General features: G+C 40.7%; 1 protein-coding gene across 19 annotated transcripts in view; it reads left to right on the top strand.

Moving 5' to 3' along the window:
• The window catches only part of celf4 (CUGBP, Elav-like family member 4), a 107616-nt gene that overhangs the window by 10080 nt on the left and 76614 nt on the right, over window positions 1-20922 (top strand). For 17 of the 19 annotated variants that reach the window (XM_011475141.4, XM_011475138.4, XM_011475139.4 and 14 more), the window contains exon 2: window positions 18183-18265. In XM_011475141.4, the coding sequence (XP_011473443.1) occupies window positions 18183-18265 (83 nt within the window). Of the gene's footprint in view, window positions 1-9989; window positions 10013-11895; window positions 12067-18182; window positions 18266-20922 lie in introns of those variants that run through there. The other 2 variants (XM_078947434.1, XM_078947433.1) reach the window with 2 other exon arrangements.

Below are 20922 nucleotides of genomic sequence, written 5' to 3'. Positions count from 1 at the left end.
TAGGTGTGTCCAAATTTGAGGGCTGCACCCTTTCATCCTGAGTGAAGTTGGTCGGGTCCTTCGTTGAGTGGGTAGCCCAGATGTTAACGGCTGTAAGTTTGGATGAGTCTAGCCAATTCCAGACGTTACATAGGAGAAAGTCCTGTCGCCTAGCAACCGCGAGTCCCAAACAGAGAGGAGTATGGAACAAGGCATGGAGCTCAAAATTTTTCTTGGCTTCTTTGATCCAACTTTTAATCTTGTAACTATTAAGAGGTGTAATTATCTCCAACTACGGGTCTGCTTCACAGTCCGCCATTGTCAGAAAATCTACTGGTTCTGCAGCAATGCATCTTGGGATATGGACGGCATAGAAGGATACACCAGACCAATCATGGAAATTGGGAAAAAGAAGGCTGTATTGGTTGGCCGCATTTGAAGGAGTTTTTGAATTTGGACAGCATTTGTCTTGGTGCTGTGACGTAAGCAGCCTACAAATGCAGCCAAGGAAGAGCGCAGCACTCCAATATGGACACAGCCTTTGCTAACTCGCAACCTTGTTAGTTACATGCAAGAATACACAGTCTGACACAGCTACATGTTAGCCACATAAGCGTATTTACAATACCTGTAACTTTCTACCGTGTTTGCATGATGTAAAATAACAGACTGATAACGCTCAAAAAAACGTTGCTGTGACCACGATAGTTCCCAACGTTGTTAGTAACACGTAGAAAAACGCAGTCCCACATCACTATATGTTAGCCGCGTTGGCATATTCACAATAACACCCAACCAAACATTTTTACAGAGTGGTGTGTACCTCTGAAAACCACTTCAACATTAGTAAGAATAACCAGAACAAATTGATAACTCTTCTAACTCTTCAATAGAAGGCGCTCTGTCGTTTTGATGAAACAAATTAGGCCTTTTAAGTGCAAATTATAGTGCAGAAAACACAGTGATTTTATTTAGGTCAAGTTTTTTTCTTATTTAAATGCATAACACTCCTCTCTTTAGCCGTTCACACTTGTTGAAAATTCTAATCTTTTAGATGTTGGCTGTTTCTCCAAACACTCAATACCCAAGTCTAACTAAGTAAGGCAGAGTTTCAAAACTTAAAAATAAAAAATAGTTCTTGGTTATTATAAATTAATAGCTTTTCACATTCAAACATACTTTATTGATCCCTGAAGGGAAATTAAAGTTCCGCTTTTATAAAGTCAGCTTTTTACTCAAATTGAGGTAAATTATGGTTTGAAAAATAAAGTAAATCTTGATAAATTGGTGAGAGGAAAGGCACACTGTGAGCAGATGGTTATGTGGCTCAAAGGCCATCATGCGTTCAAAATTCAAGCGCCAACGATGCAGAGTGAAGAAGGAAAATAGGGAACAATGTGTTTGTGTTTTCTGTAAATGTTGCTAATAAAGTTTTTTTTTTCATGTTTACACATTTAATATAATGTTTCTTTAATCCTGCAATGAGACTTCAGCTCTTTGGACAAACTCCTGCTTGCAGTGAAAACTGCTTGTTGCACTATTAAATTTATCAAGCTCTTGTTTTGTATCAAATGATGGTAAATGTTAAATGAAGAGACAATTGCGATGTGTTTTCCGTTTCGCTAAGGGTGGTTTGTGTGCGTCTCTGTGTGTGGCTGTGTTGCCTTGTGGGCTAACCGGGCTCTCTGGCTCAGCTGGTTCTGTGTTTGGTCATTCAGAGCGATACCTCAATGCACAAATCAGCCCAGGGAATGATCTGGACAGAAAGCCTTCAGCAAATTATTAAACATTTGCAATTTAATGGCTTCGGAGCTCTCTCCCAACCTTGCTCTGGTTCCAATGAGACACAGCCTATTAGTTTGGACTTTATTCACAGTACAGGAGATGAGAATCCAGGCCAAGCTTCCACATACGCCGCTTCACTCGGGATGGAATGTTCTCATGAGGTTGGAAGACACTGAAGTTTTTACACATACATCAGTGTGTGTGCTGGGTGTGAGTGACGGTGAGTTATATAACATATAATTCTGAAGTTTGAGGTCCACGGGAATGTGACCAACGCTCCGGAACTGTTTAAGCCAAAGTGGACTTTGAGCTAACCATGGAGGAAAAACACCATTTGAAGTAAATAAAAAAAATAGAGGCTGCAATTTCCCACAATGAATCCTTAAAATCTCTAGAGCTGCTGGAAGGGTGTCATTTAGACAAAAAAAAAAAAAGCAAAACTTGAGCTTTTGGCAAACATGATCCCAAATGCAAAGCAATATCAGTGTTTTTTTTTTTTTTTTTATCAGATTTTTATTGATTTCTGGTCCATTTTATGTGATTTAACATCCGTCAATGAAGGATTATTGTAGAGGTTTTTCTTCATTGAAAGAAATGCACAGACTTTTTTTTTTGTCCAGGCCTGTATGTACACTTCTAATTTGCCTCTGAATGTCCTGATTCGTGCAGGAGGAAGCCAAGCTTTCTAAATGAGCTGGATACAATTGACTGCCAAAAGGGCTGAATTTCTATAATTATCTGTGGCTGGAGAGCCAACAAAAGGGGTTTTGAAATCAAAAGTTTTGCCAAAAGCTTTATTAGCCTGATGACAACAAAATCTTCCCTCTCTCCACTTATTTCATAAGTTCCTGTGTATCTTTAAACTGTTTTGAGTTTTCCTGTCCTAATGTTATAGAGCTTGTACAGTTTTAGCCTTCTTTAAAAGTCTTTTAAGGCTTTTAAATTATAATTGTTGTTTTCTAGGACATAGTTTCTGCAGATTGGCAATAGTTCATTTGAAATTCACCTCTGAGTTTTGGGCGGGGTTTCCTGCTCTGTTTGAAAAACAGAGCAGTGAGTTTGTGGCCTGCCTAGTGCAAATACGCTCTCTTTCAAATGACAATTTTTTGTCTGCTCCTGATTCACAACAATTTACACAAAGAAATACTCTGAAATGCAATTTTAAACTTAACTTTCTTTATATATGTTCTCCATCATTAGAACAATGCCACAATGTTAAAAACACCAAAAACACAATTTTTATTGGAGTGGGTCTCTAAGGGACTCTTGGAGATGCGGGCGGGGTTTTGTCTTTTTTGTCTGTACACCTTAAGAATGGCGGATAACTGTGTTTATTTTAGGTACTGGAACCACTGGATGTCTTTCATCTGTCTTTGGCACTGTGACTGGAAGTGCATGTTAGCTTTGCAAACATCTTAATTGTGTTAAATGGAGGAAAAAGGGGGGAGATTAAAAGCCATTATGGTGTGTTGTGTGAGGGGTGTGCTATTCCCGGGATGGTGCTTTTGTTCACTTCGGCGAAGCCGATGATAGAGTTTCACCTTGAAATTTAATGCATACCCCGAAACGCTGTCACTTCCCAAACAGTTGCTGTCCTTCAGTCCTGCTGCTCAACACGCCATCATACTCTACATTTCATCGTGCCATCGCTTCTTTTTTCACCCATTTTCACGTCTCTTCGGCCTCTTTGATACTTTTCTCTTTGTTGCCGCCGTTTTTCTCTGTCACTCACTCTCCTCTGTCCGTTTGTCTGTCTGAGCATCAGATAATCTCACTGGGGGAGACTTTAGAGGACTCTCCATCTGTGTATAAATAGCTGTGGATGAATTATTGAGGGACCTGGGGTTGCTAATAATCCCGTAGGACCCATCTGACAATGACACAGAAGATGGAGGGAAAACAATTACGAAGGCTTTCTCCTTCAAAATAGTAGGAATAAGGGGGGGTGGGGGCTCGCTGGCCTCTGGGAGCCTCCTCCTGGGGCCCAACATCTTGGCTAATAAACCCAATTAAGTCTCTGGAATCAGTTGGAGCCCCCGGAGCGTCCTCTCTCTTCCTTCCCTGAACGCCACGCGGCAACAGGAAGTGTAATGATTCATGTTCCCCCCACTGCATTTGGATCATACTGTCATCTCCATCTTCCAGGTTGGCAAGGCGGACAGGACAGGACAGGATGTCCGCTGAGGCCGGATAATAGGACAGGGAGTGGAAAGGAGAAGAGAGACAAGTAGAGTGGAGAGGAGAGGAGCACAGAGGAATATTAATAGGTGTGTTTATCCTAGTGTTTTTTTACTGAAGGGACAAGACATGGGACCATTCCCACGACAGAACAAAAACACGTAGTCCTCTTAGTGCTTCATCTGTGTATCTGCCTCTTTGACTGTGTAGAGTAGACAAAACACTAGAGACAGCCATTAAATTGACGATTTATTAAAAAACACTTATCTACTGAAATATTCTAAACTAGCATTGTTGTTTGGCATTACAAGTAATTCCTTAGTCACATGCACCTGAACGGGGGTTGACCCATACAAGTGCTGCGATTTTCCTTGGTTGCCGAGGCTCGTGGACGGTCGTAGACAGGTACGGCCGCAGCTTAAAGGGAACGCAGGTGTGTCCTGCAGTTCCCCTGAGGCTAGTGCAACTTTGAGGTGGTATTTTGTTAAGAAAATTAAGAAAAATACCCTCAGGGACCAATCCGTTTTGTAAAAATGAAGATTTTTATTTCATGAAAAACTCATTTTGAATCCCCAAGGGTTTCTAGACAAAACGACTGAGACAGGATGAGATTGGATTGTTATTATTAAAATCATAATTTTGATCGTATAATCATGTATCAGATAAATTTAACCCCGAACAAATTATGGAACTTTTTCTTACAATGAGGCTAGAAAAGGATTTTTACAATAAAAACGAGGTGTCTGCAGGAAGATGTTTTGTTCATTTCTTGCCCCGGAAATTTTTGCGGTATGTCAGCAAAAAGGTAGAGAAATAAATGATGGTTTTCAGAGGAACAATCTTTTTTGCATGTAACTTCTTTAAAGGATTGTATGATGAGGTTTAGGAAATTGACTTTTTTCTGTGAGATATTTCTAAATATGAATGCTAATGAAAAAACAAAACAAAACATTGGTTTAAAAGTGTCTAAAAAGAAGCAATGTAACATAAATACGTGACTAAAAGTTTGAAAAAATTTGAATAAAGAAACCCAAAGACTTCTAAAACTGTTTTGTAGATTGATGAGGCAAAATATAAAGACCTACGCCAAAGAAAAGTGTTTTATTTTTTTGTGTGTGTGGTGTTTTTAATATGTTCTTTTAGTATTTTTACCATGAGGGAGGACAGATATAAAATAATTTAAGATCAAAACTGATTTTCTTCGTATTTCTTTATTCAAATCATGATGTATCAGGAGCAGATTAAAAACCCACCGTTTGAGACAGCTTAGGCTTGTGAAGCAGCAACTGTAATGGGCTGCCCAAAGTCTCCCTGCTCCGCTCCATTCTGATGCATCCACTTGCAGACAAATAGATCCACTAACATCTTCATTTTCCTCGTCTGAGCTGACAACTGGTGTGTTTTTGCTTATGTTTTGTTGCTTGTGTCCTTATGTTATTATTGCACTTATTTTTTACTTTTGTGTTTTTTTTACCTTTTAGTTGTTTGTTTTTTGTGTTTTGTAATATTTTTAGCTTTTAATGTACAGCACCTAGCTTGATTTTGGTCATTTTAAGGCGCTATAAAAATAAACTGGAGTCAAGTTGACAATTGGTTAAAACTGGGTCATGTGAATTTGCATGAACTACAGCAGGATGAGTCAAAAAAATAAAATAAATAAAAGCTTTAGAAAACGCCTTAAGCCAAACTATCGTCGCAACATTTCAGTTTGGCTGATTTCTGAACTATAGCTAAATGTAACTCCCAAAACATTTTCAGAAACTGAAGTGATATTATATACGAAAAATGGGCCAAAATTCCTCCACAACAATGTAAGGGTGTGATTGCATCCCGCAGGAAATAAAACTTTCAAGTTATTGCTTGTAAAGGTGGATCTACAGCAAAAAAATCATTGGAGGGATCTGTTTTTTTTTTTACATATCTTTTAGCACTTTAATGACGATACAATCAATAATGATGTGGAGAAATACTATTTTCATTCTAACACATACAAAATCCACAGAATCAAAATGTGGTTTTCTGATTTTCCACAAGTCTTCTAAATGTGACTAAATCATTTACGGGGCTAAAATCAGGCGGAGAACCACAACCCTTCTAGTTATTGGAGTTAGTTGTTTGAGTGGGACGTTATGTTTATTTTATTTTATCGTGGGGGGGGGTGTCCTAATGATGCATTTTCTACTTCATTGATTCAATGGCTCCGCTCTTCAGTAAATCCTTCACATGCAACACATTAAAGCCGGCTCTTTTTCCCTCCTTCACCGATCGATTAGCACAGCTTAGAGACACCACTCCTGCAAGCTGGCCAAGAGATGGGACTTGTTATCCCTAAAACTCACACTCACACACGATAAAGAACACACCCAATTACAAAGGTCCGGGTTTTTTTATTGTAAGAAAACCACACGGTTTTCAGTGTTCACCTGAACAGGAATCTTAGAAAAGAAATCCTCACTTGTTTTATTTTCATTATATTCATGATATAGGGGTTCAATGGGGTATCAGAAATGCATTTATAAAATCTGATCCAAATAGTTATCTAGGGTCAAAGCCTTTTTTTTAAACAGAAACCGTGAAGCATTAGGCCCTGCAAAAGCACACTGATCTAGTAACTTGCAGTTCTTTTTTTTATTTGGCGCAATTATGTATTTTATCACAATATATTAAAATTAATAATAACTCAGAAGAAACTTTTTCTGAACTCCATAGTCCCCCAGAGCAGCGTAACGATTTCTCCTTCACATTCTCCATCTCCTCACCTGGGAAAGTAATTTAGTCACAACTGCAGTCACTTTATCCTTCTAGAAAGACCGCTTCCTGCACTTCACGAATATAAAATAATGTCCCTGATTTACAATGATATGCCTTTGAGATTTTCCCATTTCTGGATTATTAAAGCTTCCTCAGCCCTCCACTTCCTTAACCTCTTTACTCGTTGACTGCTTCTATATTACACTGGTTTTCCTTTTTGCTTATGGTCATGTATAAGGGAACTCGGCTTTCACGTCTTTCACAAATGAGTTCACCTCTTTTTTTTTTGAAGACTGCTCTTTTCTCAACCTCACTCCATTCAAATAATATTATAGGAAAGAGCGGCATTGATTGGTTTGTGAAACAGCGACTGTTTTTTAAAGGCCTGTTTTAGTCAATGAAAGGATGCTTGATGCGAATAATTAAAGTTTTTTCCTGTTTGCTCAGAGCAGAGAACCATTCTCCGAGCTCACATTGTAAGCTTCAAAGTGCTTTTTTATTTAATCAGGGTTTACAGCTGCCAGTTAAAGATTATAAGATGATACGGGAGAGAAGTTGGTTTGTTCTCTGAGACCTTGGTCATGTCCCCTAAAATAGCCTCTATCCTCAGTCTCTTTTTTCCATGTTGAGTAATGATCTGAAAGGTCAGCAGAGGTGAAGGGGATGTGAGCGACTGATGCTGGCTTTATTGAATCCCTCACAGCATCAAACCTGGAGGAAAACAAAAGGAACCTGAAGGGGTTTTTAACTTCCATAAGAAACATAGACATAGACAAACATTCCAAGACTTTTAAGCCGCCACGCAACTACAGGGGGTACAATTATTCTACACTTTTTATGACACTATATGCAACTTTAAAGACCCAGTCTGATAAAAAAAATTGTGTTTTTGGTGTTTTTAACATGTTCTGGTAGTATTTTTCACTTGATGGAGACATATATTAGGAAATTAAAGCTCGAAATCTCACTTCAGAGTATGTCTTTATTCAAATCGTTGTGAATCAGGAGCTGCCAAAAAAAAAAAAAATGCAATTTGTCCCACAAGCTACCTGCTCCGAGCTCTCAGCAAGCATCAGGGAGGGGGGGGGGGGTGAATTTCTTCTGAACTATTGTAGCTTTGCAGAAACTATGTCATAGAAAATGACACAGCTTCCCAGATTTCGACTAAAAACAGCATAATCATAATTAAAAGACCAGTCAGAACACTTAAAAAGATCAAAAGAGTGGGACTTTAAGTTTTTGTAAATTTTGTAGCTCTAAAGAAATAACTTGTCTTTTCTTTCAAAAATGCCTTTTTTCATTTATTTAGGCTGGAGCTGTTGTTGCCTTTTTTCCTTTATTCCCCCCACCCCCACCCCCACACCCACACCCACACACACACTCACAATCTAGTCTCTGTGTTCATTCTTTGTAAACTAAGGTGGCAAAGAAACCGCTAATGCTGGCCAAATAGGAAGCTTTTACTCCACTTTCCCAAAAATAATACTTATTAAGCTCATTTGTCTTGTTTTGACACACTTACGTAAAACCTGTTTTGACGTATAATGAAACAAAAATTGGATGAATTGGAGGGAAGTCAAGGAAGTGGAAGACATAGATGCTGAAGTCCCACATTAAGATTTTTCTATCAAAAATTGTTGAATAAAAACTGTTTTTTCTGCAGTATAATAGTTGCCTTTTAGAAGGATACATGTTTATCCAAGTTCATGTCTGACTGGGTTCGAGTGTCATGGATGCTAAAATTAGCGAGAGGTTTTTCATGGCTTTTTTTTTGTACAATTGGACCATTCGGGAGTATATCATTTACAAATAAATAAATAAAATAAATTTATACTGTATTCATCCCTCAATGGGGAAATTCTTCTCCGCATTTGACCCATCCCCTGGGGGAGCGGTGAGCTGCAGCTGAACCGCGCTCGGGAGGCAGTAGTGTTAAGGGCCTTGCCTAAGGACCCCCACTGGGTGATGTTAAGTGCTCGCCATTGATATGGTAATTGCCCCCCAGTACCATTGCTTATTCCCCTCCGGGAATCGAACCCTGGATTCCTGCATGGTAGCTTGTCACCTTACCAACCAAGCCACCCAGCCACAATGAGAACTGGACTGAGTGAGCATATCACCCCAGCCATTTTTCTGTGATACTAACGCCAGAAGAGCCAGAAGATGTCATTAAGCACTGATTGGTGCGAGTCGGTCTCAGTTAAAGTTTCTATGACAATCACTACCCCCAATCAGGATTGAGATTGTTGGAAGTCCCCAACCCCTCCACTGAAAGTGAACTCTGATTAAATCTTTCAATCAAACATTTTGAATGTTCGACGTGAGACCACATGCTTTTACTGAGACATCTGATTGGTCAGTTTATGACTTACAGAACTACAGAAAGAATATCTTAAAAAAATTGGATTCACAAGAACATGTTGAAAAAAGTTTCAGAACAAGAATGGTTAGTCTGACAAATATAAGACTGTGTAATATACTGTGTAATAGTCTATGGGATTTTGGCTTTCTAGAACCAGCGGGTTCTTCCTGTTTGGAACACTATACTATCAGGACAGGCTACTAGTGGCTACTTAGGAAACTGCACCTGACCTTTTTTTTAAAGCAACCCCTCACTTGAATATTACCTACAAACACGTTTGAACTTCAGGCACTTTACACAAGGGAAAATTTATTTTCTGGTGTTTTTTTCACCCCAATATCCAGCTTAAAGGACTAAAGGTTAAACAAAGCATTAGGGAGCCATTTGGAGAACGATGAAGGTTGTTGTAAAATGGTCTTTTTCACAGAACGTTGTTGCCTGATAAATTGCTTTTTCAGATGAGCGTTTTTTTCTCCACATTGCAACAAACTTTTAATTTAGTGGAGTTTAAAGCCCCATACAAAATAAATATTAACAATAAAAGGGCTCATTCTGAGAGTCCTTGTTTCCGAAATGGAAGGGCAGCTGCATCGTTCTTGAACCATCCATTTCTGCAGGAACATTCCGCTGTGGTACTCACCAGTGGCCATTTTTTACTACCCGATTAAAGAATCAAAATGAACATTAGTTTTCATATGATAGGAGTGTGAATTTACATCTTTACTTTGACCTATTTGAACAGGAATTGAATGGTACGCCCCGAGCATTCACAAATCAGTACATTCCAGTGTTATGGCTGATAATTTGAAAAGAAGAACTTACATTCTTTCTTTTATTCAGTGAAAGGCGTCCTTGGTCGGCTGAGCTGAGCCAGAGGGAATGATGGAGATTTCTATTGACTAAATCAAACCGGACAACCTCGAACAAAGTTCACAACAAAGTCTGGGCGGTTTCTATGTAAGCATGTCACATATTAAGTCGTGTTTGCGTAATGCTATTTTTTTACTAATCAGGACTTATCTCCTCATCTTTGCTGGGGTATAAAAGGAGAGCAAGAGGACAGACTTGACAATTATTTAATAAATAGGTTCCAAATAATTAGATAATGATAGTTTCAAGTAAGTCATGCATGTAGAGCCAACAACATGGATTTAGTTCTGGAGGTCAAGGAGGTCAAGTCACAACACTGCAACCAACTGAGACTTTTCATTCAAACTCAAGATGCCTGTTCGAATCCCATCATCACCCACTCTGACCACATGACCCAGCTTCCATTTGTTTTCTCAGAAGATCTCGTCCATAGACAGAGAGTGTACACTGCATTCGCCAAGATTTAAAAACTTGATTTTAGACTTTTTAGATGTTTTAACAAGTATTGAGTTGTTTTAACTGATGTTTGCTCTACAACAATTCCAATGATGTTCTGAAGATCAGCACAGTGGAGGACCTTATAAGAGCTATGATCTAGAAAAGAAGGAAATTATCATGAAAATGAGTCAAAATGCTTTTGCTTCATACTCTTGACAATAGAAAAGTGTGACTTAAGACTCAAAAATCTCAAAAAGTGCTGTAATTGTTCAATTTTAAAGATGCTATTTTAAAGTACAATTCATTTTGACGAGTTGGAATTGTATTCATTGTCAATATTTTGAAAACAAAAATTTAGATTTATATTCTAAGTATAATTGCTACTTTTAGACTTTATGTGAATTTGTTAAATTAAAACTTGCTAAAGATTATATTCTTTTCTCTCTATTATTATATTCTCATTTTGTTCACATTTTGTTCTAAAATGAGTCATTTCTACTTATTACACTGTTTTTTTTGTTAATGTAATCAAAATGAACTACAATTACGTAAATAAATACCCAGAAAATACAAAGTATTTGCTTATTATTGGGTTGTATAGAAATTTTAAGTTATTCCATCAATTAGCCCTTTTTGCTTATTATTTTTTTTATGTTTATGTGGAACTCCTTGTTTCTAGATTTTATATATTATAAGATTTCTAGTAATGACTTGCTGCATGGACAGATAATCTTACTACTATCTAGTAATTTTCTTCTTAAGATTGTTGTTCTTTTCCTATTTTAGGCTACCTCTTTTTGGACAGCAGCTTCTTGTTTAACTTTAGATCTTAAAAGCACAAAAACTCATTTGAATAAGAGGTTGAAGACCAACTGGGAGACCAGAAGACGGGCTACATTCAAACAGCTCAGCATTTGGCACGGTCATAGACTCTCTTAAGAGAGAAATGTGCATGGTGGAAGCTAAGGAACTGTATCAGGAACATCACATTTCCTTTGAATCCAATTCATAATGAAACTTCTTGGATAGTTTATTCAGGTTGGAGCTGTTGGCAAGAAAGGGGAAACTTGTAATTCTGCATCTGCTGCTGATTCTAAACTTTTAAAAAGGATAGGAAAAAGCAAAATACCTGCAAGAAATGATGAGTCCCAATACAAGTGAAAACTTTAATGCGTCAAAAATCGTGTACTTCTAGAGGGGTTTAATCTATGCCGAGACATCATGCTATGACATAAGTCTTACAATGGCACCCCACCGAGCCAGATCAAGATCCCATTTTGTTGCAGCAAGAAACCATAAAGAAAAAAGAGGAAGCAGATTTAAGGGGGATACTGTTCAAAATGTGAAAAAAAGGCAGCATGTCAGGTGTACTGCTTTATTTACATTTGAAAGAATAGACAGCAGAATAAAGCACTATTTGAAGTCACAGTCCCATTCAGAAGCTGGCTTGAAAAAAGAGAATAAAAAAAAAAAAGAACTTGCCAACAAAACGGAACCATGCACAACCAAATCACAAATGCTGTAATGATTTCCAAGGCACGCCATTTGATATCTGACAGAGCCAGGAGCCAGGAGAAAACACAACACTTTAGGTCTGTGTTTCAGGAAGGTCCAGGGGAGAATCAAGCAGAGAACGCAGGCGGTCTGCACGGATGTGAAGATGAGGCCGCCACATGCACGAGCCCTCATCCCAGATCTGACTGGTCAGTGACTTGACCACTTGAAGGAAAGCTGATGCATGTGCTTATCTGTAGCACTGTATAAGTAAAAAAGGCTTTGGGAAACCAAGCTTACAACAAAGTAAAGATAGACGTGAGTTGCAAATCTGGGGAGGTCAGTGTAGGGGCAATCTGACAGCACCAAGCAGACGGAATGACTAAAAGCTGCCTTAGTCATAAATCTGGCTAATACAGTGAGATGGACTGCATTTGGGAAGAAAACGGAGGGGGCTAAAACTGCAAAGGGCTCAGATGGAAAGTGGGGGGCTTCAAGCTGAACTCACCTGCACGTCCCGTTTTTTTGTGGACTGAAAGCCCCTCTCAACGTGGCCGACATTCGACTCAAACCTTCAGCTGATAGTTTTCTTCTCTCCTCCCCCTCCCAGCAGAAAGTTATTCAGTCCCCACCATTCCCTTGCTGCTCCTCCTTTCATCATTTCTCTTTCCTTTGCGATATTTTTTCCCTGTCTCTCCCTCATTCGCAGTTTCTCTAGCTCAGTGGGTGTGTGTCCCTTTAGGGTGTCTGCAGCAGTTGAGATAAGAAGCGAGTGTAGGACACAGGGGGATGGTGTTCACAGAAGCTAGGTGATCTTATCTGCTCTGCCTCTCTTTCCGAGCATCCTCTGCTTTTCCTCTCTGCCGTTCTCCTCCCCCTTCCCTCCTTTCACTCCCGTGCCCTTCCTTCCTTCCTTCCTTCCTCTCCATCTTTCCTTCCCCTCACCCGTCTTTCTGAAAAACGCACATTCCCTTAGATCCCCTCTGCGCTGCTGTTGATTTGAATTTGAAGTGATGGGGGAACTAAATTGGCAGCATTGACAGCAAAAACAAACAGCTTATCTTTCTCTCCTGGGCCAGTGTGGGTCTTAGTCAGATATTACAGCCATTGCCAGCATCTCACTTGTGACAATGATGATAAATTGAACGTTTGTTGACTGTTAGTTTTCATATGTGAGTGTTTGAGTGCTTCACTATGTTAGCATCGATGCGTCATCCGTACGTGGGTGAATATGCCCGCTGGTGAACCCTCGAGTTCTTTTAGTTAACTTTTAATTTACTCATTTAGGTCACTTATTCTTCATGATTCCACTTTGCAGCTTTAAAAAAAATGAAATCACTATTTGCTTGACATTCACCATTTATTTAAGTGCTATTTGCAAAACATGCTCGACTGAACACCCTCAGAATATCACGTTAAGGATAAGTACATTTGAACACAGCATAATTTGTTTTAAAGACCAACTGCGGTCATGTTTTGATCTTTTGTAAAGTGTTCCCAGTGATCTCTTAATTATGATTATATTTTAGCTAAAATCTTTAAAAACGGTGTTGTTTTCTAGGACATTGTTTCTGCAGAGCACCAGGAATTCGATAGAACTTTACCTCTATGTTGTGGGCAGGACTGTTGGCATATATTAAGCCTTCCCGCACTTCCCGTCATCCATCTGTTTACACGCCATCTCCCTAGCTCACAACTTAATATAACCAGGACAATTAAAAGAGCAGGGACCTTATGGCCTGCCGATTGTAGCCTCTACGTCACAAATACACTCTTTTTGAAACAAGATTTTTTCGTCTGCCCCTGATTCACAACAATTTGAGTAAAAAAAAAAGGTCAGACATAGAAATTTTGAGCGTAAGATCTCTTCCGTCATGAGAACATGATAAAGATGATAAAGAACATGTTAAAAACACCGGAAACACAGTTTTTAATAGAGTGGATCTTTGAAGATTAAAGTCTTCAGGCAGTTGTGTTTTTACCAGCTTTTGAAGCTAACCTTAAGCTGTAACTAAAGCAACACTTGCTTTCAACTAATCATCTGCTTTATCGACCAGCATCGAAACTGAAGCCACACATCTGCAGCAGGTAAGAAGAGTGCAGGTGCCGAAAAGGCTTTGTGGACAGGGTTAGTTAGCACTGACAGAAATGACAGAGCAATTAGCAGAGAAGATTACAGAACGGATCTGCAATGCAAAATCCATACGACATGCTCAATCTGCAGCACGGGGACATGCAGACAGAGCTTGGCATGTAGGGGAAGGGCCAGGAAAGAAGTTAGAAGGGTTGCTCACATACAGCATAGTGGGCAAACAAAGAAGCATTATATAAACAAGCTTTGAGTGCTAAATTTGACAAACATATACGCACACCACTTTATCCTAGTGTTGGTGTTTTTTTTCATATTTTTGCTTAATTAATTTTTGTCACCTTTCTTATAATACAGTGATTCCTTAAATATCACAGAGTTATTTTGTAAAAAAAAAAAAAAAAAAACCTGCAATAAATAAAAATCCCCAAATTACAAATCTTTATATTTTTACAATATTAGAGCTGTTTAAAGGCTGTCAACCTCCTCACTACACTTTTTTTCAATATAAAACAGACATTGACATTTTCACACTTTTCTTGTTTAACCCTTTAAGACCAGAGATGACACAAAAAAAACACCCGCTGATTGAGATGAAATGGTCCACAGCCAAGCAAATCTAGGACTTTCCCACGGTGTGAATCTTTGGTTACCCTTTTTGGATCCCAAAATAAAGTGTGCGGACACCCAAAAAACGGGTTTAACATTCCGTAACAGTCGGACAGTTTTGAGCCACATGCCAGCTCAGACGAGGAAGGATCTAGTCGTCTGCAAGTGGATGCTTCAGAATGGAGCGGGGCAAGGGGCTTGCCATGGTATCTTCTATGTCGCACTTACAAGCATTTCCAATTGAAATTTTATTTCAGCTCCTAGTTCATAACGATTTAAACAGAGGAATACTCAAAAATGCAAGTTCAGGATTTATATCCTTTATTTATTTGTCGACTATTATGAGAAAAATGCGACAACAACATGTTAATAACATGACCTTGAGTGCCCAGAAAGGTTGCTTATAAATAAAATGTATTATTTATTATTATTATTAATATAATCATTATTAACACCAAAAAATTTCTTTTTTCGAATGGGTTTTTAAAAGGAGAAATGTTTCTGCACTGAGCCATTCTTTAAAATGAGTTGTTTCTGAGGGAATGCGAGGCAATAGTAGCAGGTCAAATGAGGAATTATTTCATTTCAACATTCTGCTGATTCATTCCGATCCATTTTGCAAACTCTTTCCATTTATTGCAATATTTATTTTATCTCTGTTACAAAAAAAGTCCAAATAAACTGCAGTTTAAATTAAAAACTTTAATCGTCTGCACAATTTTGTTTGGTTTGGTTGAATCTAAATTGTGGTGCTCTTGTGTCAACTGAGGTAAATGTCTGTGGATGAGGTGGATGTCTGTGGATAAGGTGGATGCCTGTGTGTGAGGTGGATGTCTGTGGATGAGTGGATGTCTGTGGATAAGGTGGATGTCTGTGTGTGAGGTGGATGTCTGGGGATAAGGTGGATGTCTGTGGGTGAGGTGGATGTCTATGCGTGAGGTGGATGTCTGTGGATGAGGTGGATGTCTGTGGATAAGGTGGATGTCTGTGGATAAGGTGGATGTCTGTGTGTGAGGTGGATGTCTGTGGATGAGTGGATGTCTGTGGATGAGGTGGATGTCTGTGGATAAGGTGGATGTCTGTGTGTGAGGTGGATGTCTGTGGATAAGGTGGATGTCTGTGTGTGAGGTGGATGTCTGTGGATGAGTGGATGTCTGTGGATAAGGTGGATGTCTGTGTGTGAGGTGGATGTCTGTGGATGAGGTGGATGTCTGTGGATGAGGTGGATGTCTGTGGATGAGTGGATGTCTGTGGATGAGTGGATGTCTGTGTGTGAGGTGGATGTCTGTGGATGAGTGGATGTCTGTGGATGAGGTGGATGTCTGTGGATGAGTGGATGTCTGTGGATGAGTGGATGTCTGTGGATGAGGTGGATGTCTGTGGATGAGGTGGATGTCTGTGGGTGAGGTGGATGTCTGTGGATGAGTGGATGTCTGTGCGTGAGGTGGATGTCTATGCGTGAGGTGGATGTCTGTTGATGAGGTGGATGTCTGTGGATAAGGTGGATGTCTGTGGGTGAGGTGGATGTCTATGCGTGAGGTGGATGTCTGTGGATGAGGTGGATGTCTGTGGATAAGGTGGATGTCTGCGTGTGAGGTCGATGTCTGTGGATAAGGTGGATGTCTGTGGGTGAGGTAGATGTTTGTGGGTGAGGTGGATGTCTATGCGTGAGGTGGATGTCTGTGGATGAGGTGGATGTCTGTGGATGAGGTGGATGTCTGTGTGTGAGGTGGATGTCTGTGGATGAGTGGATGTCTGTGGATGAGTGGATGTCTGTGCGTGAGGTGGATGTCTATGCGTGAGGTGGATGTCTGTTGATGAGGTGGATGTCTGTGGATAAGGTGGATGTCTGTGGGTGAGGTGGATGTCTATGCGTGAGGTGGATGTCTGTGGATGAGGTGGATGTCTGTGGATAAGGTGGATGTCTGTGGATAAGGTGGATGTCTGTGTGTGAGGTGGATGTCTGTGGATGAGTGGATGTCTGTGGATGAGGTGGATGTCTGTGGATGAGGTAGATGTTTGTGGATAAGGTGGATGTCTGTGTGTGAGGTGGATGTCTGTGGATAAGGTGGATGTCTGTGGGTGAGGTGGATGTCTGTGTGTGAGGTGGATGTCTGTGGATGATTGGATGTCTGTGGATGAGGTGGATGTCTGTGCTCCAAACACAGGCTTCTGGCGCATGAATGGGAGGTCTGCATGCGTTTCCTGTGGGACCACGCTGGCGTGTAGCATTAACACAACAGGTCCTGAGAGGATGAGGACGTAGCAAAGCTGTCAGCGGCCAACTCCCACTTCGCCTAATGAGCGAGAGGCCCGTTAATTAAAACCATCAACAGGCTGAGCTCCCCGGTGTCCCTCCATCAGGACGACCCAGGGTTAAAGAGACAGAGCAGGGAGGACTGAAGGCATGCTGCAGCCCCGAACAATATATACCATGGAGGATTCGAACAGGGAAAGCTACGAGGAGAGTTTGCTTTCCTTAAGCTTCACAGTGTTTGTGTCTTGGGGGAGGGGGGTCTGTGATAATCGTCTAATGCGTGGTCCTTGATGTTTCCAGAACAAACCGAAGTTCTTTTCTCTCTGTGTTTGCTGCATGGCAGCAGGGGAGCCTGACATCTATGAAACGCTTTTCAAAGCCTGCACACATTAGCAGCTCCTTGTTCCCTTTGCCGCTTCGTGGTTCATGGTTCACTTTCGGACGATCTTTTGCCTATCACAGAGTACCACAAAACTGTTGCACTGTCATGAGCGTGCTTTTTTTTTTTTTGAGGATGTGGACGGTGTTTGGGGGCAAGAGACAGACAAACACCGGCTTGTACAGTATGAACTTAAATTACATCCTAACACCGCAGCATATTGCGCAGTTGTCTCCGTGAGTGTTTTATTAAACTGTCAAACAGATGAATCATTAGCTTTGATCTGCAGATTGACAGTTTGTCAGCTCTCTGACAGTGCCGCGTGCCTCGCTGTCAACACGGGGTGGCGAGGGAACAGCTTACAAGTTCCCCGCGGCTTCGTCGTCGTCTGTGCCTTCTGCGTCTCCATCTTACTTCCACCCCCGCATGTCAGCCCAGGTGCTAACAAAACCGAGGATTGTGGGTAGCCTTGGAACATATGGAGCAGGGAGATGGAGAAATGAAGGGTGGAGGGAGGAGAAAGGAAAGTGGGGGGAGGGAGTCAGAGGGAGATGGGAGAAGCTGTCAAGCTGTCTATCCCTGTCACAGCAGCCAGGAGAGTGCGATGGACAAATGGATAACTGCTATTTCAGACTGCCAGGAAAAAAAGCTCACACAGATTTGATGGGTTGATGTGGGCACAGTTGCTCCTGTGCAAAGGCATGTTCGAATTGCTGATGCAGTTTCTCTTGGTGCTCCTCCGCTGTGTTGAATGTTTGTATACGCAGAAATGCTCTATTTGCACAGTCGCTCAAACGCATTTCATCATGCATAAACACACAAATACCAACCAATTCCCAGCGCGGCCATGTGGACAGAGTTTCTGCAACATTTCTCACTGTGAGAATTCGGCTGATGATCACTGCGTTCCCCTCTTTGCAAGTCTGTCTCTTCTTTACTTCTCTCAGTTTGCAAAACTTAACTGTCTCTTTCCTCTCCTGCTTTATTTCAGGCTGTGCCTTCCTTACCTACTGTGCCAGAGAGTCGGCCCTGAAAGCCCAGAATGCATTGCACGAGCAGAAGACCCTGCCAGGAGTAAGTCACACACACGGAGCGCTGCACATGGCGCTTTTGTAATGAAAGGCTGCTTATTTGCTGCGAGTCAAGAAGGAATCTCCATCTTCACAATGCTTATGGTGCACTGCTTGTACGCAGCCAGAGCACCAGTGCACTTTTCTTCCTCTTTAGGATCCCTCTTCTTCCTCATCATAACCTCCCCACTCTCCCTCAACTGGCTCCCTCCCTCTTCACTTTGACAGTCACACACACACAAATCTATAGGGAGGAACCACACAACATCACATCATAGGCCTACTATTTATAGTCCTTCCTCCAGTTTGTGTAAATGAGTGTGTGTGTGTGTGTGTGTGTGTGGGTGTGGGTGGGTGGGTGTGTGTGTGCAAATATGTGAGATAGACAGAGATGAAAAGTGAGTGGGCGGATGAATGTGGGATTTTTCTGCGTTTGCGCCTCAGCACAAGTGTGCATCATGAATGTACGTACATCACGACGGCACACATCTACACGCCGGATGTTCACACAATGTGGATGTGATTAGTCACGTGCACGCTTGCAGCTGGAGGCGAAGTGAGCTCGCCTAAGCGCTCAGCCCTTGTTAAGAAAGTTTTTGACACTCAAAGTGGTGAAGACATTCATTCATTAGCAAAGTGTTTGTGGGGATGCTGCGCAACCGTTCTCTTTACTGTAAACATTGTTCTATGCTTGCCTATGTACGCGTTGCGCCCTTTTGGAAAGCATGTTCACACACCTCAGTGCCTGAGCGTGCACGCGGAGCGTTGCTGCTTGCTTGTGTGTTTGGAAGTTTTGATGCATTTCTGTCAGGCCCGGCTCGGTTTGCTCTGTTCGTTTTTAATGACGCCTCCAGGGAAGTTGACAGTCGCCATGTTGAGCGCGCAGCCTTTGATGTAAGTGATTATGACATCACAGACGTGCAGTTGAGAAGAGCGGAGGAGTAGGGATCTATGTTCCCAGTGTTTTTTTTTTCATTTTAACCCCCCATTTGCACATTAACCAAAAAGAAACGGGGAGGGGGATACCTAAGAAAAAACAAAATATTTGGTCAAAAGCAAAATGCAGTGATGACGTATGTTTGAGGGAAGTTTGATTTCTATAGTTTAATACATGCAAAAGCAGTTGTTTGCTGTCAGTCGGATTTTTCAATAAAGCTATGTAGCCTTTTTTTATTTTCAGACAATTGGAGGAAGAAAAATGTAGTTTGGCTTCACATTTCCACCGCTGACCTGCAGTCTGCTATCACTATCCGCTGCTTATGAAGGGGTTTTTTAGTGGTTAAGGCCTTTGCCTACTAAGGACACTATAAGGTTCAAGCGACCCCTTCCAAGGAAAAGTCTATGTAAATGCGCGTCCAGAACTCGGAAGATTTGCACTGCTTCAACATTTTGCACATCTTTCAATGATTTATTATAAAGAATTATATACTTTCCTGAAATAATTATAGGGTATCCGTAAAAACGTAAACGTATTCTCAAAGCTTTTGTGGTTGGCAGTCTTTGAATGTTTCCCTTTTCTCAAGGATTCAAGGAGTGTTTATTGCCATTTTCAGTGAACAGAGCAGTTTCACAGAATTGGAATTTGCTTTGGTGCAAGTGTGCAACATAAAACACTCAAGAATAGAAAAAATGAACAACAGTGAGCAAAATTAAAAAATGACACAATGGTCAGAACAATAAATAGAGTAAGTAGTGCAAACAGTGCAAACTGAGGATGATCAAGGAGCAGGTAGTAGACTGGTGACTGACTGGATATATAAGTGAAGTTTAAGGTGGGAGGAGTTAAAAGGTGTTCATGAGTCTGACTGCAGAAGGAAAGAAACTGTTCTTGTGTCTGTGATCAGTCAAAGGATTTCTAGTTTGAGGTTTGAAAAATAAAGATATATGTTACTATGTTTCAATATCTGTGTTATTGTTATTATGTATTTAATTTTTCAAACCTTTCAATTTGATGTTTGGTTGATTGGTGTGACTTTACCTTTTTGCTGTCCGAGATCTTCCTCCTGGGATTCTTTATCCAATTATCCCGTTCCCTTTCGTGAAGTTACCGCCATTATCCATACAGACTGCACGTTTGCAGAAAACATCTGCATAAAGCCCTGGAACAGAATCAGATTGTAATGACCCCGCCCACTGCATTTCTACTAGTAGACAAAGTGCATTGTGGGTGATTTTTTTTTCCATTTTTTGTTTAATATTTGGTTTCTGATGTTGGGGTTTGTGCTGGACTGGGTGGTTAACCTGAGACCTGTGTTTTTGCTAGTTTCTAGCACCCTGCTAGTTTGTGTAGCCCCAGCCCATAGCTACACAATAGCAATTATGATATTATTGTTTAACCTTATGTAAAGAGGAACGTGCTTAATGTTTTGGCCTGGAAAAGTGAGGCAAGAATTTAGTCGAGTATATGTTTCCCATGTGCTCCTTTCTGTCCTGTATGTTCTTGCTTGATGCTAATTTAACGTATTTACATTGCACACATTTTTAGGTTGCGGCTCCTGCCATGTGTATTTGAGCTAGATAGCAACGTGACCAGACTCCAGGTCACTGATAAGACAGGAGACAACATCAAAGATGACTCTGTTGTTTATATTCCAAAGGACAACAAGCTGGGATTCTTTCCCTTCAAAAAAAACCTCCAGCCTTCTTCAGGAACTATGTTGT

This window comes from Oryzias latipes, chromosome 5, assembly GCF_053564925.1.
Source record: "Oryzias latipes strain Hd-rR chromosome 5, Olatipes_Hd-rR_3.1".
In the NCBI taxonomy this organism is placed as follows: domain Eukaryota; kingdom Metazoa; phylum Chordata; class Actinopteri; order Beloniformes; family Adrianichthyidae; genus Oryzias; species Oryzias latipes.
Note: the sequence above shows the minus strand (reverse complement) of the source record. Positions and strands in the feature narration are given on the sequence as shown.